This window comes from Watersipora subatra, chromosome 4 (assembly GCF_963576615.1).
Source record: "Watersipora subatra chromosome 4, tzWatSuba1.1, whole genome shotgun sequence".
NCBI classification, from domain to species: domain Eukaryota; kingdom Metazoa; phylum Bryozoa; class Gymnolaemata; order Cheilostomatida; family Watersiporidae; genus Watersipora; species Watersipora subatra.
In genome coordinates, this window is record NC_088711.1 from 4,299,149 (window position 1) to 4,314,297 (window position 15,149).

General features: G+C 40.0%; 1 protein-coding gene across 1 annotated transcript; it reads left to right on the plus strand.

Moving 5' to 3' along the window:
* The first annotated feature begins 601 nt into the window (after positions 1-601).
* Positions 602-14,752, plus strand: LOC137393844 (uncharacterized). The gene is made up of 16 exons (XM_068080554.1): positions 602-672; positions 1,781-1,913; positions 6,387-6,526; positions 7,062-7,203; positions 7,390-7,532; positions 8,920-9,089; positions 9,286-9,417; positions 9,712-9,876; positions 10,321-10,468; positions 11,146-11,304; positions 11,996-12,132; positions 12,250-12,468; positions 12,999-13,251; positions 13,389-13,561; positions 13,958-14,153; positions 14,564-14,752. Exons 1-16 carry the CDS (start codon positions 640-642, stop codon positions 14,750-14,752), a joined length of 2,532 nt encoding a protein of 843 aa, XP_067936655.1. The 5' UTR covers positions 602-639.
* The last annotated feature ends 397 nt before the right edge of the window (positions 14,753-15,149 follow it).

The following is a 15,149-nucleotide window of genomic DNA, read 5'->3' on the forward strand; positions in this document are numbered from 1 at the left end:
TAAACATCTACTTAGCATTGATGAACAAAAGACATGTGTACTTTGGCGTACATGAGTACCGTTTGGGAAAGCTACAAGAAATGTGATAGCACAATCGTTTGTTACAGATGCTTGCAATGACACCCCTGTGGTGCATTTTTTGTGCTTGTATGTTAAGATGTCTTTTAGAGTGAGGCAGATATCACAACCATAGTTTATAATGATACTTTGGTCATAACACTTTTTTGACACTCTATGTCAAAGCCTCTAAACAAATGTTTTAGCTGTTTAAACCTCCATTGAGGACTCCAGAACACATGAAGACATTGCAGAATAGAGCACCATCCATCAGGCTTCATATTGAACCTGTGTTGGTGTCGACTGCGTAGAGCTATTTCTTGTAAATATTTGTTGGCATAATGCTGAGACTGCAGGGCAATTCGGGAGCAAAGCACAGACATCTAGACTGTGTCTATACCAAGTCTGCTCAGTTTAGTTACTCTCTTCTTTACCTTCGTTAGAGAGCCGCCATCTTTGTTTAACCGGCCAGAGCATCTGCAGCCATACAAGAGTATTTCAGAGCTGAAACATAAGCTGAGAGGATCAACGGTTCCTCAGTACATTGATGAGTTTGAAACTCGCGCCAAAGATGATGCATTGATGATTGCTAATATTTCCCTTGAGGAGATTCAGGTAAGTTTGTGTGTTGATTACAAGAGAGTCTCTCACCACTGGGTGCCATCTCTATCAGCTTTACACTTAAATCTTTGACCTTGAACACTTTTCAAATTTTATTTGTCAACTTTTTTATCCATTGTCTGTTATTAGCAGATGCTGTCCTCATTAACAAATACAGCTTATCATAACATAACTGCATAGCTGGTCAGCGCTCACAGTTACCGTAGCTGCCGCCTGTTTTTAAAGCTAATACGGTTGCTGTGTATAAATCGCTGAATTAATGCAACAGCTCAAAAGTTCTGTATTATGAAATTTTCATCACCAATACACTTTCTGGTTACCAAGTACATACATTAAATGTGTAACATACAACAGGGCTCTGCGGGACAGCAATAGTTACTATAGAACATCAATGAGTCTGTACAATAGATGCCATTCAATAACTTGGCTATATAGGACACTCCCTCATCCATGTATTAGTTTGTTATGTAAAACATATACACCGCGTTTCCATGTTTCAAATGGGTTCTGAGTTGTTCGCTGCCGATGAATTCTCACCCTACCGTTTCAATTATTTAGAGTTTCACTATATAGATTTTTCCACGATTTGCAATGTATCCCTCAAAACAAAACTGGTTGAAGTAAGCTCACATTCATACAGCGAATGCCTTCGACTCACATTCATACAGCGAATTCCTTCGCACCAATTTAGTGAAGCGAAATGGCGTCAAATGCGTTTGGATTTTACCGTTTCTGTGGTTTGGAGTGGAAAGCACTGCGAACCATAAAAATGCTTCTACTCGGATTGCTTCAGAATGGAAACCTCTTTGAAGCAATTCGAAGCATGGAAACACAATGATAGAATGCCATGTAAATTCATGTGATAGATCAGCATCATATGATTGGGATGCAACTCACAGATGCTGATCGGTGAGCTTGCTAAAAAATGGAGTTATTGTAAGTCGCTTGGCCTGTTTAGAGAACCAGCAAGTACTGTTTATAAGGTATAAGGTGCATCTGTCTTTAAGCACTCAATACTGTGTAGATAGTCAGACTAGGTGCTACATAGAGTAGTAGTCATCCTGTATTGCTGCTAATGATTTATAACCAAGGATTTTTTTAGGAAGAGGAGAAGCGAATGAGAGATGAGCAGATAGCATTTGAGCAGCAGGAGCTTGAGAAACAAGTGCTTAAGAAAGACGAGCTGATACAATTAGAGGGCAACACAAAGAAACGTCTTGCCAAAGATAATAAAGGTTTTCATCCTTATGGTCTACTCTATATGAGAACTGTACGGGTGTAGTGAGTCAGAAGGTCTCCTATATATGAGTGTAGTGAGTGACAAGGTCTCCTATATATAGGTGTAGTGAGCGAGAAGGCCTCATATATGTGAGTGTAGTGAGTGAGAAGGTCTCCTATATATGAGTGTGGTGAGTGAGAAGGTTTCCTATATATGAGTGTAGTGAGCGAGAAGGCCTCATATATGTGAGTGTAGTGAGTGAGAAGGTCTCCTATATATGAGTGTGGTGAGTGAGAAGGTTTCCTATATATGAGTGTAGTGAGCGAGAAGGCCTCATATATATGATTGTAGTGAGTGAGAAGGTCTCCTATGTATGAGTGTAGTGAGCAAGAAGGCCTCCTATATATGAGTGTAGTGAGTGAGAAGGTCTCCTATATATGAGTGTAGTGAGCAAGAAGGCCTCCTATATATGAGTGTAGTGAGTGATAAGGTCTCCTATATATGAGTGTAGTGAGTGAGAAGGTCTCCTATATATGAGTGTAGTGAGCAAGAAGGCCTCCTATATATGAGTGTAGTGAGTGATAAGGTCTCCTATATATGAGTGTAGTGAGTGAGAAGGCCTCCTATATATGAGTGTAGTGAGTGAGAAGGCCTCAAATATATGATTGTAGTGAGTGAGAAGGTCTCCTATATATGAGTGTAGTGAGCGAGAAGGCCTCATATATATGAGTGTAGTGAGCAAGAAGGCCTCCTATATATGAGTGTGGTGAGTGAGAAGGTTTCCTATATATGAGTGTAGTGAGCGAGAAGGCCTCATATATATGATTGTAGTGAGTGAGAAGGTCTCCTATGTATGAGTGTAGTGAGCAAGAAGGCCTCCTATATATGAGTGCAGTGAGTGAGAAGGTCTCCTATATATGAGTGTGGTGAGTGAGAAGGTTTCCTATATATGAGTGTAGTGAGCGAGAAGGCCTCATATATATGATTGTAGTGAGTGAGAAGGTCTCCTATGTATGAGTGTAGTGAGCAAGAAGGCCTCCTATATATGAGTGTAGTGAGCGAGAAGGTCTCCTATATATGAGTGTGGTGAGTGAGAAGGTTTCCTATATATGAGTGTAGTGAGCGAGAAGGCCTCATATATATGATTGTAGTGAGTGAGAAGGTATCCTATGTATGAGTGTAGTGAGCAAGAAGGTCTCCTATATATGAGTTTAGTGGGTGAGAAGGTCTCCTATATATGAGTGTAGTGAGCGAGAAGGCCTCAAATATATGAGTGTAGTGAGTGATAAGGTCTCCTATATATGAGTGTAGTGAGTGAGAAGGTCTCCTATATATGAGTGTAGTGAGCAAGAAGGCCTCCTATATATGAGTGTAGTGAGTGATAAGGTCTCCTATATATGAGTGTAGTGAGTGAGAAGGCCTCCTATATATGAGTGTAGTGAGTGAGAAGGCCTCAAATATATGATTGTAGTGAGTGAGAAGGTCTCCTATATATGAGTGTGGTGAGTGAGAAGGTTTCCTATATATGAGTGTAGTGAGCGAGAAGGCCTCATATATATGATTGTAGTGAGTGAGAAGGTCTCCTATGTATGAGTGTAGTGAGCAAGAAGGTCTCCTATATATGATTGTAGTGAGTGAGAAGGTCTCCTATGTATGAGTGTAGTGAGTGAGAAGGTCTCCTATATATGAGTGTGGTGAGTGAGAAGGTTTCCTATATATGAGTGTAGTGAGCGAGAAGGCCTCATATATATGATTGTAGTGAGTGAGAAGGTCTCCTATGTATGAGTGTGGTGAGTGAGAAGGCCTCCTATATATGAGTGTAGTGAGTGAGAAGGCCTCATATATATGATTGTAGTGAGTGAGAAGGTCTCCTATGTATGAGTGTAGTGAGCAAGAAGGTCTCCTATATATGAGTGTAGTGAGTGAGAAGGTCTCCTATATATGAGTGTGGTGAGTGAGAAGGTTTTCCTATGTATGAGTGTAGTGAGCAAGAAGGCCTCATATATATGAGTGTAGTGAGTCAGAAGGTCTCCTATATATGAGTGTAGTGAGTGAGAAGGTCTCCTATATATGAGTGTAGTGAGTGAGAAGGCCTCATATATATGATTGTAGTGAGTGAGAAGGTCTCCTATGTATGAGTGTAGTGAGCAAGAAGGTCTCCTATATATGAGTGTAGTGAGTGAGAAGGCCTCATATATATGAGTGTAGTGAGTGAGAAGGTCTCCTATATATGAGTGTAGTGAGTGAGAAGGTCTCCTATATATGAGTGTAGTGAGTGAGAAGGTCTCCTATGTATGAGTGTAGTGAGCAAGAAGGCCTCCTATATATGAGTGTAGTGAGCGAGAAGGCCTCAAATATATGATTGTAGTGAGTGAGAAGGTCTCCTATGTATGAGTGTAGTGAGCAAGAAGGCCTCCTATATATGAGTGTAGTAAGTGAGAAGGCCTCATATATATGAGTGTAGTGAGTGAGAAGGTCTCCTATATATGAGTGTGGTGAGTGAGAAGGCCTCCTATATATGAGTGTAGTGAGCGAGAAGGCCTCATATATATGATTGTAGTGAGTGAGAAGGTCTCCTATGTATGAGTGTAGTGAGCAAGAAGGCCTCCTATATATGAGTGTAGTGAGTGAGAAGGTCTCCTATATATGAGTGTGGTGAGTGAGAAGGTTTCCTATATATGAGTGTAGTGAGCGAGAAGGCCTCATATATATGATTGTAGTGAGTGAGAAGGTCTCCTATGTATGAGTGTAGTGAGCAAGAAGGCCTCCTATATATGAGTGTAGTGAGTGAGAAGGTCTCCTATATATGAGTATGGTGAGTGAGAAGGTTTCCTATATATGAGTGTAGTGAGCGAGAAGGCCTCAAATATATGATTGTAGTGAGTGAGAAGGTCTCCTATGTATGAGTGTAGTGAGCAAGAAGGCCTCCTATATATGATTGTAGTGAGTGAGAAGGTCTCCTATGTATGAGTGTAGTGAGCAAGAAGGCCTCCTATATATGAGTGTAGTGAGCGAGAAGGCCTCAAATATATGATTGTAGTGAGTGAGAAGGTCTCCTATGTATGAGTGTAGTGAGCAAGAAGGCCTCCTATATATGAGTGTAGTAAGTGAGAAGGCCTCATATATATGAGTGTAGTGAGTGAGAAGGCTTCCTATATATGAGTGTAGTGAGTGAGAAGGTCTCCTATGTATGAGTGTAGTGAGCAAGAAGGCCTCCTATATATGAGTGTAGTGAGTGAAAAGGTCTCCTATATATGAGTGTGGTGAGTGAGAAGGTTTCCTATATATGAGTGTAGTGAGTGAGAAGGTTTCCTATATATGAGTGTAGTGAGTGAGAAGGTCTCCTATATATGAGTGTAGTGAGTGAGAAGGCCTCATATATATGAGTGTAGTAAGTGAGAAGGTCTCATATATATGAGTGTAGTGAGCAAGAAGGCCTCCTATATATGAGTGTAGTGAGCAAGAAGGTCTCCTATATATGAGTGTAGTGAGTGAGAAGGCCTCAAATATATGAGTGTAGTGAGTGAGAAGGCCTCCTATATATGAGTGTAGTGAGCGAGAAGGCCTCAAATATATGAGTGTAGTGAGTGAGAAGGTCTCCTATATATGAGTGTAGTGAGCAAGAAGGCCTCCTATATATGAGTGTAGTGAGCAAGAAGGTCTCCTATATATGAGTGTAGTGAGCGAGAAGGTCTTCTATATCTGTGTTTTTCTAAAGACCTTTTTGCACTCTTCTCAACTTATTAGATTATCGTCTAATCACTGCGGCCTGAGGTCTAGAATCTCTGACCTGTGTACAGCAGGTAAGGTTCAATTTCCAAAAATGGTCAGCAGTGGTGACACAAATAGCATCCAACCTTAAATTGCTCTCTGCAACTGTGTAGGTATCCTACCACTAGCCTCAGACATCTTGCTAAGATCACAGAGACATCGTTTGTTCAGCAATGCTCTTAAAAACATGTGTAGCTTCAGTTTGCAGTAAGCAAAAGCAGACACCATACTTGATCTTAAAGAGATTGCCCATACATGATGGGTGTATGACCTACTGACAGTGGATGACAAGTGTCATCTGCTCATAGTAGGTTGCAGGATCGGCATCTGACCACGGTGTTTGACTGGTGCATCATCTGACCATAGTGAATAGCAGATGTTTTTTCTGATGACATTGGTTGACAGGCATATCAGCTGACCACAATGAGTGACAGATGTAACACCCTACACATTTGGCATGTGAATGTGCAATATCATTTCATCAACCATTTTGATCACTGCACCTGCAGCTAACAAATGGCAGAAAACAACAATTTTCTAGACATTAATGTCCCGAGTTTCCCATAGTAGGAATAAAAATTCTTCACGGTTTCTGTTTGTGCTACCAGATTGAAATTTGGCCTACACTGTTTTTCTAATTCAAAGTACCTTAAATGAGTTTTGTGTACACTAAACATCTACTTTGGCTGTCATCTTTCTACGTCTTGTTATTGAACAGAAAAGAGAAGACAACTTGCTCGTCTGGTAGAGATAGCTCGACGAAAAGAGAAGCTGCAAGTTGATCTTTTGCACTTATCATTCGAACGAGCGGAAAGCCAGTTGCAAAATGTTTTGAGGAATCGAAAGTTTGAAGTCAAGGTAAGATAGCCCTTCAATCTAGTTAGCTGGCAGCACATCGAATAGTAGGGGATGGTGTGATAGTCTGACTAGCTCGAATAGCATTTTAACTTGTTATACAACTGGCAGCAATGTCAGCGGGGTTCGCTTTACTCGTAACTAGTTACTCTCAACTAGTAGTAAAACTGGTAGTGAATCAGCTGATAGTAGGAGGGACTTGGAGATGATTTCTCTAACTTTAGTGTTTAGTTATTATTTTGTATCGTCCAGGCATTGATGCTTATCTGTACTAGGTAAATATTGTTTGATCAATTCATGTTATAAGTGGTAAACGGTCTCATTTATAACTTAATACAAGGCCATATATTGTAACCAAATGACCTTTTTACATATAGGTCTTTTGTTTACAATGAAAAAGTAGGGGTGAAAATCTGGAATTTGTTGTAGAATTATAGCTAAATGTTCTGTTTAGTTTTATTCAATTATATAAGGGAGTTATCCCTCTTTTGCCAGAGTTGAAGCTTGATCATTCTAGAGCAATCTGCTGTATTTACAGAGGATGTTTGGAGACCTTGTGTCAGCAGAGTCAGACTATGGCGGCAGCGGAGGCAGGCGCTGCAAGCTTGACTGGGATCGAACCCATCAGCCCGTAGAGATAAAGCTGAGCAGCCTTCGTGGAGTGCGCAACAAACTGCCAGGTGCTCAGCCTATTGCCTTGGTGTAAACAGCTCTGTGTTGTACTAGCTATACACAATCTTAAACTACTGTTGTATTACACTGAATGGTTCTTACTAGTTTGTGTTATCTGAATTCTACTGGTAAGTTGATTGCCTTATGGTAGTTTCATAAAGTTAATGCATTATTTACAATATCTGCCGTTGCAGCTGGTCGATATGTCATGATAGTGTCACTGTACAACCGACTGGGAGGTCATGTCATGCAATGGTCACAAGTAGATGGTCAGCAATGGGGTGGAGCTACACTTCCTGTTATACATGAAGGAAAGTTCTACAACAGTGAAATCAAGGTGATTAATGGTAAAATATTCGGTAGGAGTTGTCGACCCCACAAGAATTGGTGAGACAAATAACGAACTGTGATTATTTAGTTTACTGTAGGTTTTGTTTAATTCAGGCTTGCTCTATTGTAAAAAGGGTCATTTCAGGCCTACCCTACTGTACAAGGGTCAATTCAGGCCAACCCTACTGTACATGGGTCACTTCAGGCATACCCTGCTGTACATGGGTCAATTCAGGCCTACCCTACTGTACATGGGTCAATTCAGGCCTACCCTGCTGTACCTGGGCCAACTAAGTCCTGCCCTACTGTACATGGGTCAATTCAGGCCTACCCTACTGTACATGGGTCAATTCAGGCCTACCCTGCTGTACATGTGTCAATTAAGTCCTGCCCTACTGTACATGGGTCAATTCAGGCCTACCCTACTGTTACAGTAGGGTAGGCCTGAATTGACCTATGTACAGTAGGACAAAAGTACAGTACAAAAGTCAATTCAGGCTTACCCTACTGTACACGGGTCAATTCAGGTCTACCTTACTGTACACGGGTCAACTCAGGTCTACCCTACTGTACAGGAATCAACCCATTTTGACACATTTGGCACCGATGGATACTCAAAGCATTTGATTTAGTAGTAATACTAAAGCTGATGCAATTTTGTTAATTTTCACGATTCACCAAGGTTTTAGGTTATGTATTTTGTTTGGGTATTATGGATACTATTACTTACTATGGATACAAGGGTACCTACAAGGGTGCTATGGAACCTTTGGGTACTTTTAGTATTATAGTACTACGGCTACTATGATACCATTGGTACTATGGTACTACAGGTACTATGATACCATTGGTACTATGGTACTACAGGTACTATGATACCATTGATACTATGGTGCAATTGGTACAATGGTACTACAGGTACTATGATACCATTGGTACTATGGTGCAATTGGTACAATGGTACTACAGGTACTATGATACCATTGGTACTATGGTACTACAGGTACTATGATACCATTAGTACTATGGTGCAATTGGTACAATGGTACTACACCTACTATGATACCATTGATGCTATGGTGCAATTGTACTACTGGTACTATGATACCATCGGTACTACAGGTACTATGATACCATTGGTACTATGGTACTACACATACTATAATACCATTGGTGCTATGGTACTACAGTTACTATGGTACCATTGGTACTATGGGCTTTATGGTAGTATGGGTACTTAGAGCACTTTGAGTTCTATGTCTACTTTGTGGGCTACAGATGCATTGAAGTTATCGATCGTAAAATATAAAGCAAACTGCACACTGTTTGTAAGGCAAGCGCAGCAACCAAGTTGTTTCAGCTCTACGTAGATATAGCACAAGTCTTAATTATAGATCAACCAAAGGCTCTTTACTGTCCTGCCTTCTAAGCCCTCCATACGACCCGGTATGATCATCACATTTGAGCTCTACCTTCTTAAGGGCAGTCTGCTGAACAGAGACCGAGTTGTGGCCTGGGGCTGTTTTCCCATATGTGATGGCACTTTCGAAGTGGTAGAAGGAAAGTGAGTGTTGTCATTGCCTCAATTATTAAACTCGCCATTTCTCATTTTCGTCTTAGCAATGTACATACGTACAAATTATATGAGTACAATCTTTGCTGGTCACTAGGGTTATCAGTCTATTCAACTGAATGTCTTCAAGAAACTAGCTAATGATATACATGATGGATGAAAACAAGACTATTTTGTTTTCTCTCAGGTACAAGGCTCCGATGTTAAGAGGAGAGATGGACATGAAGCTGGAGAAGCATAGTCAGATTGAAGAGATCATCGCATCGGATCTGGACCACTGGCTATGCAATACCTACTTTGAGATTATTAGACTACCAAGGTACTGGCCTTGTCTGCTGCCAGCTGATAAAGGAACTCTCAACATTTGTGCAATTTGGCAGCAGCACGTAGATAAGATTCTGGATGTTTTCTTCTCTATATTGCTCCTGCATATTTTTGTGTGGTATTTGTCATTTGTATTCAGAGACGCTAGCGAATTTTGTGAACAACCAAATGTTGGTCTATGTAGGTCATATCTTACGATGGTCCCAAAATAAGTTCCGTGGAACTGAACAAATTATTCCTGTGTGGAAATGAAATGCATAAACAGTAATCGGTTCTCTGCTGTTTGCAGATATATTGACGGGCAAAAGGAGTATGAAGTGGAACTAAAGTTCTCGTCAGCTCTTGTCAACCATCCAGATCGAGTCAACATGGATGGTGAGGAGTACAAAGACTCAGAAAATCCTATTCTAGGTTCTGTGGCTGGCAGCCAGCTGGAAGTGACCACTGCTGGCAGGTACACGAGTCCATATATATAGCTCTCCAGGTGACCATGAGCCATCTTGTTCCATGTGCATTGCGAGTACTGGTAAAGACCAATTTCAACAACTCTCAAAATATGCGTAAATAAAAAATACCTGAAGGGAGTCTACTATGAGTGGGTTTGGTAGGTCTGATGTGTAAAAGGCGAAGTCTTGTTTCTTTTCCTGACACAAGTCGGGCAGGCATATTAGTAGTAAACAAATCTTTACTGTACTAAAAGCTGTGTCCATTCGTCTGTACAAAGACATGGTGAGAGGTTAGGATAAAATATTGCTTCGTATGGGATTTGAACTCGTATCCTTGATAAGCCGTAACAAATGTGTTTATTTAGGTAGCTTGAAATGATTTAAAAACTGTTATTTCCCAAATTTTGTGCATAAAGAATGATAGATTTAGACAGGTGCTGCTAACATTATAGTGCAAGTGAGGTGACTTCTGTCGGTCAACCAGCAACAAACAAGACTTCCTCACTGGGCTCATGGGACAAGCGGTTTGGCGAGGATGAAGACACGGAAGATTCACGGAGCTCCAAGGAACTAAGAGAAGGTGGAGCATATACAGACAATGTGAGTACACTGTGACTGCCTTTTAGAGTATTCTCCAACTGTAGGATGAGATTCAGTCTCGCCGACTTCAGGCATCTTTGAAGTTGTCTGCTCATGATATTTTTAACTTTTAGAAGTAGCCAACTGTGCAATGAAATGTTTTTAAACTAAACTGTAGTTTGATTCATTCATTTATGTTGTCAAGACTGCTATCAGCACACACTCCTTGTTCATCTGTGCACACCTGATGTCCATCTGTACACACCCCTTTCCATCTGCACACTCCAGTAGTCCATCTGTACACACCCCTTTTTATCTGTACACACCCCTCTCCACTCCCAAGGATTAATTAAGTATTGAAGCAGGGTTCCCTGTTCTCCTGACTCAAACTAAGTATATTCCAATTCTTTTAGCAATTTGAAATGAAACGGCTCTATTGAATATCTGTTCATCAAAACATATTCCGTATAAAGGAATCTTGCATGGCTAAACTCATCAAATTCAAAGCTACAATTCACCTGAATGTTTATACTAAAGATATTCATATTCACAGCTACAGTTTCTCACCACCTCGTCCTCTGAACACACTTATACATGAACTGGTTATCTTTTTAATGATTATTATACGAGCTCCTGTTTCTTTGGTGATTACTAATCACTAATAACTTATCAGCGAATGAAAGATTCTCTTTTTCCAGCGACATGTTGTCAAGGGAGATGCGACAAGTGTCCATAGTGATCATGCACTTGAGGCAGGTGACAGCGACAGCAGCTTCGATGAAGAAGACATCTTTGTGCTTCGCAAGGGCAAGGATGAGTATGAGCCAGCTGATGACAACCTTGGTCTCTACTTTAAGGTTTTGTCTGTTACTAGCTTTCTCTTAATCATGTATTTGTTACATGTATGTGTTGCATGTATGTGTTACGTGTATGTATGTGTTACATGTACGTATGTGATGCATGTATGTGTTGCATGTATGTGTTGCATGTATGTGTTACGTGTATTTGTTACATGTATGTGATGCATGTATGTGTTACATGTATGTGTTACATGTATGTATGTGTTACATGTACGTGTGTGATGCATGTATGTGTTGCATGTATGTGTTGCATGTATGTGTTACGTGTATTTGTTACATGTATGTGATGCATGTATGTGTTACATGTATGTGTTACATGTACGTGTGTGATGCATGTATGTGTTGCATGAATGTGATGCATGTATGTGTTACATGTCTTTGTTACATGTATGTGTTACGTGTATTTGTTACATGTATGTGGTGCATGTACGTGTTACATGTATGTGTTACATGTATGTGTTACATATATGTGTAACGTGTACGTGTTATGTGCATGTGTTACATGTATGTGTTATGTGTATATGTTAAGTGTATGTGTTGCATGTATGTGTTACGTGTATGTGTTACGTGCATGTATTACATGTATGTATTATGTGTATATGTTAAGTGTATGTGTTACATGCATGTGTTACATGTATGTGAAATGAAAAAAAAATGAATAACCAATCAAGTCTCTTGGGAATTTTAGCGACATTTAAACAATCCGGTGGATATTTACACGAAGAAGCTCTACAGCTCCTTGCCAAAAGCTAACAAGTCAAAGAAGAAGCAGAAACAGAAGAAGAGCTATGCAGAGGAGCTGCAGGAGCACACCGTCAGCGTGAAGTTAGTAGCTATAGCTATCTGTTGCTACCTTTCTAGTATCCATCAAGATTGACCTAGATATGGTAGCGAAGTTGGCCAGCTGTCACTTGCTATCATTGATGTCTGGTATTCTTGTAGGTCATCATTCTCAGAGAAAGGGCACATTGTAGAAAGAGGATGGAAAAGAGTCTCCTACTTGAGTCGAATGTTTATGGCAGAACTTGGGCTATCACAATGGAGAAGCAGAGAGTTTTGGGCCATGCTGATATTGTTCGTATTCACGTTCTTCCTAAGGATGTATTTGCATTATACAGGACAGTTTCTTTACCTCACATGGATGTCTATCCCTATCAACAGGTACGCACTCGTTTGCGGACTAAGCCATATCCAAATGTTCCATTGAAGTGAGTTAACTTTAGTCATGCTAGAAAAAAAAGACTCCACACAGAGTATTACTAACCACAGCTACATGTACTGATCAGCCTCACAGGTGTTTGACATTGAATTCATATAATCCTATTTTATAGTTGAATTCACATTGTTGTTTGTCTAAATGATGCAAACAGATAATTTTTAGCATTCTTATACAGAAGTTACCATAATTGTAGCTAATTTATTTAGTGAGGTAGGAATGTCCACTCTTTGCGGTCGTGAAGGTTTTCTTCTAAAAATTGTAGCTAGCGCATACACGTTGGGTGTCTACTGTAACATGTTAAGATCCACAACTTGGTGTCTACTGTAACATGTCAAGCTCTGCAGTAGGGTGTCTACTGTAATGTGTTTAGTTTGAAAAGCATTCCTTTACAGCTGCAGCACTGAGGAATTGTAGAACCAACCAGACTTGTACCACACTCATCATTTTTCTCATACTCTCTTTATACCTACAGCTTCAACTTTCTGCCATACACGGTGCACCTCAACTACCAATCAACTCTGCTACACGTCTTGGAGGAAATGTTTGTTGTGCTTGTCGGTCCCATGACTGTCTTCCTTTTGTTCGCTATCTGTGTCACCCTCGCATGGATTTGTCAGAAGATTATGGGAACCTTTCCCGATATCGGTTGCAAATTTGTGCTAATGTTTGGCTTGCAGTCATTCTTCAACCCGATACTATTGATCATCGTCGATGCAGCGCAACAGGTAAGAGCTGGGTCTATTTTTGACTGAAATGCATTCCTTTGTATTCTTTACATGTATAATTACCACAGCACAGCTAATCTACTGCCTTGCTACTGGCTGACTTCTGTCACAATGAGGGATTCATTTGTGTTCTTTAGACCTACGATTATAACAACCTGTCTACTTCTCTGCCTTTGGCTGACTTTGCTAAGATGTACTGGTACTTCATGCGGACTCAAGGCACCGGTCTCGGTGGAGCATTTGTAACAGTTTTTCTCTACTTTTTCATCATGTTTCTGACTGCCTCTGTGCTCTACATGTATTTCCTAAGGTGAGTAATCAGATATGTTCATCTCATTTAATTCTATAAAAGAAAAGACAACCTAGTTTTTTAACATGAATTATTTAAAAATAATGAATGTGATAACCCAATTCATTATTTCTAAATTGGGTTAAGCCTTGCAAACCAGCATCGGGTTGCAACATACAAGCGGTCAACCTGAAATGATATCTATTTAAGACTGTTAAAGATCTTCACTTTGTTTAGAACAGGTAATCTACAGATAATTTTGTGACCTCTTGAAATATTTTTAAGTTGGTATGGTTAGCATAAAAACTACTTCATCACTCAGGTACAGTTTGTCAATCCTGTCAAACCTCAAAATATTTGTTTTACATCTCGAATCATATCTTTAGATTGTTCACCTTTCCCATAATATCTGTGCAGGCTTCACAACAATGGTCGTATGCTTGACATCTACTGGAGGCTGCACAGTCAGACAGAGCAGATGTTTATGCCATATGACCTAGAGGTATCACTGCAGGAATTTGACTACATCCGTCTGAAAGCAGAGCAGTGGAGGGGAGAGGATGGGGCCCGGCGAAAGGTTGCAGTCTATGACTATATCTGGGAAGAAGAGGATGTGAGTTTTTTCCTGCTCGATTGACATGGAATATAAGCGGTGTACTACTGTTGTGGCAAAGAATCAACACTTTTATCACACAGTTTGGTTTTGCAAACTTTAACTGAGTAGATAACTCTCTGTACAGTTAGCTCTAGCTGAGCCGATAAAACTAACTGGGCAGATAACTTCAACTGTTTAGATAGCTTCAACTAGATAGATAACGCTAACAAGGGAGAGAGTAGCTCTAAATGAGTGGATAACTCTATTTGGGCAGATAGCGGTAATTGAGCAGATCACTACAACTAGGCAGATAACTCTAATTCTGCAGATATCTCTAGTGTTACAAATACCTCTAGTTGTACAGCTAAGGCTAATATAACTGGTGGTTCAGTTAGAGAACATCAGCAAAACTTAGATTTGTTTTTCAGAAGGAACTTGCAGCCTTTGATCAGGTGGTGGAAGTGACTAAAAAGCAAGAAAAGAAAAAAGAGAAGACGAGTCACATTGCAATCCATACCCTTCACACAGATGGCTTGCGGGAACTGTATCGTCATTTTTTGGTTCTTCCAGATGGAGCGATCGTTGAGGTATTGTTTAAATGTGATGCCCATATATAATGACTAGGTGTTGTGAACGTGATGCCCATATATAATCATTAGGTGTTGTAAATGTGATGCCCATATATAATGATTAGGTGTTGTGAACGTGATGCCCATATATAATCATTAGGTGTTGTAAATGTGATGCCCATATATAATCATTAGGTGTTGTAAATGTGATGCCCATATATAATGATTAGGTGTTGTGAATGTGATGCCCATATATAATGATTAGGTGTTGTAAATGTGATGCCCATATATAATCATTAGGTGTTGTAAATGTGATGCCCATATATAATGATTAGGTGTTGTGAATGTGATGCCCATATATAATGATTAGGTGTTGTGAATGTGATGCCCATATATAATGATTAGGTGTTGTAAATGTGATGCCCATATATAATGATTAGGTGTT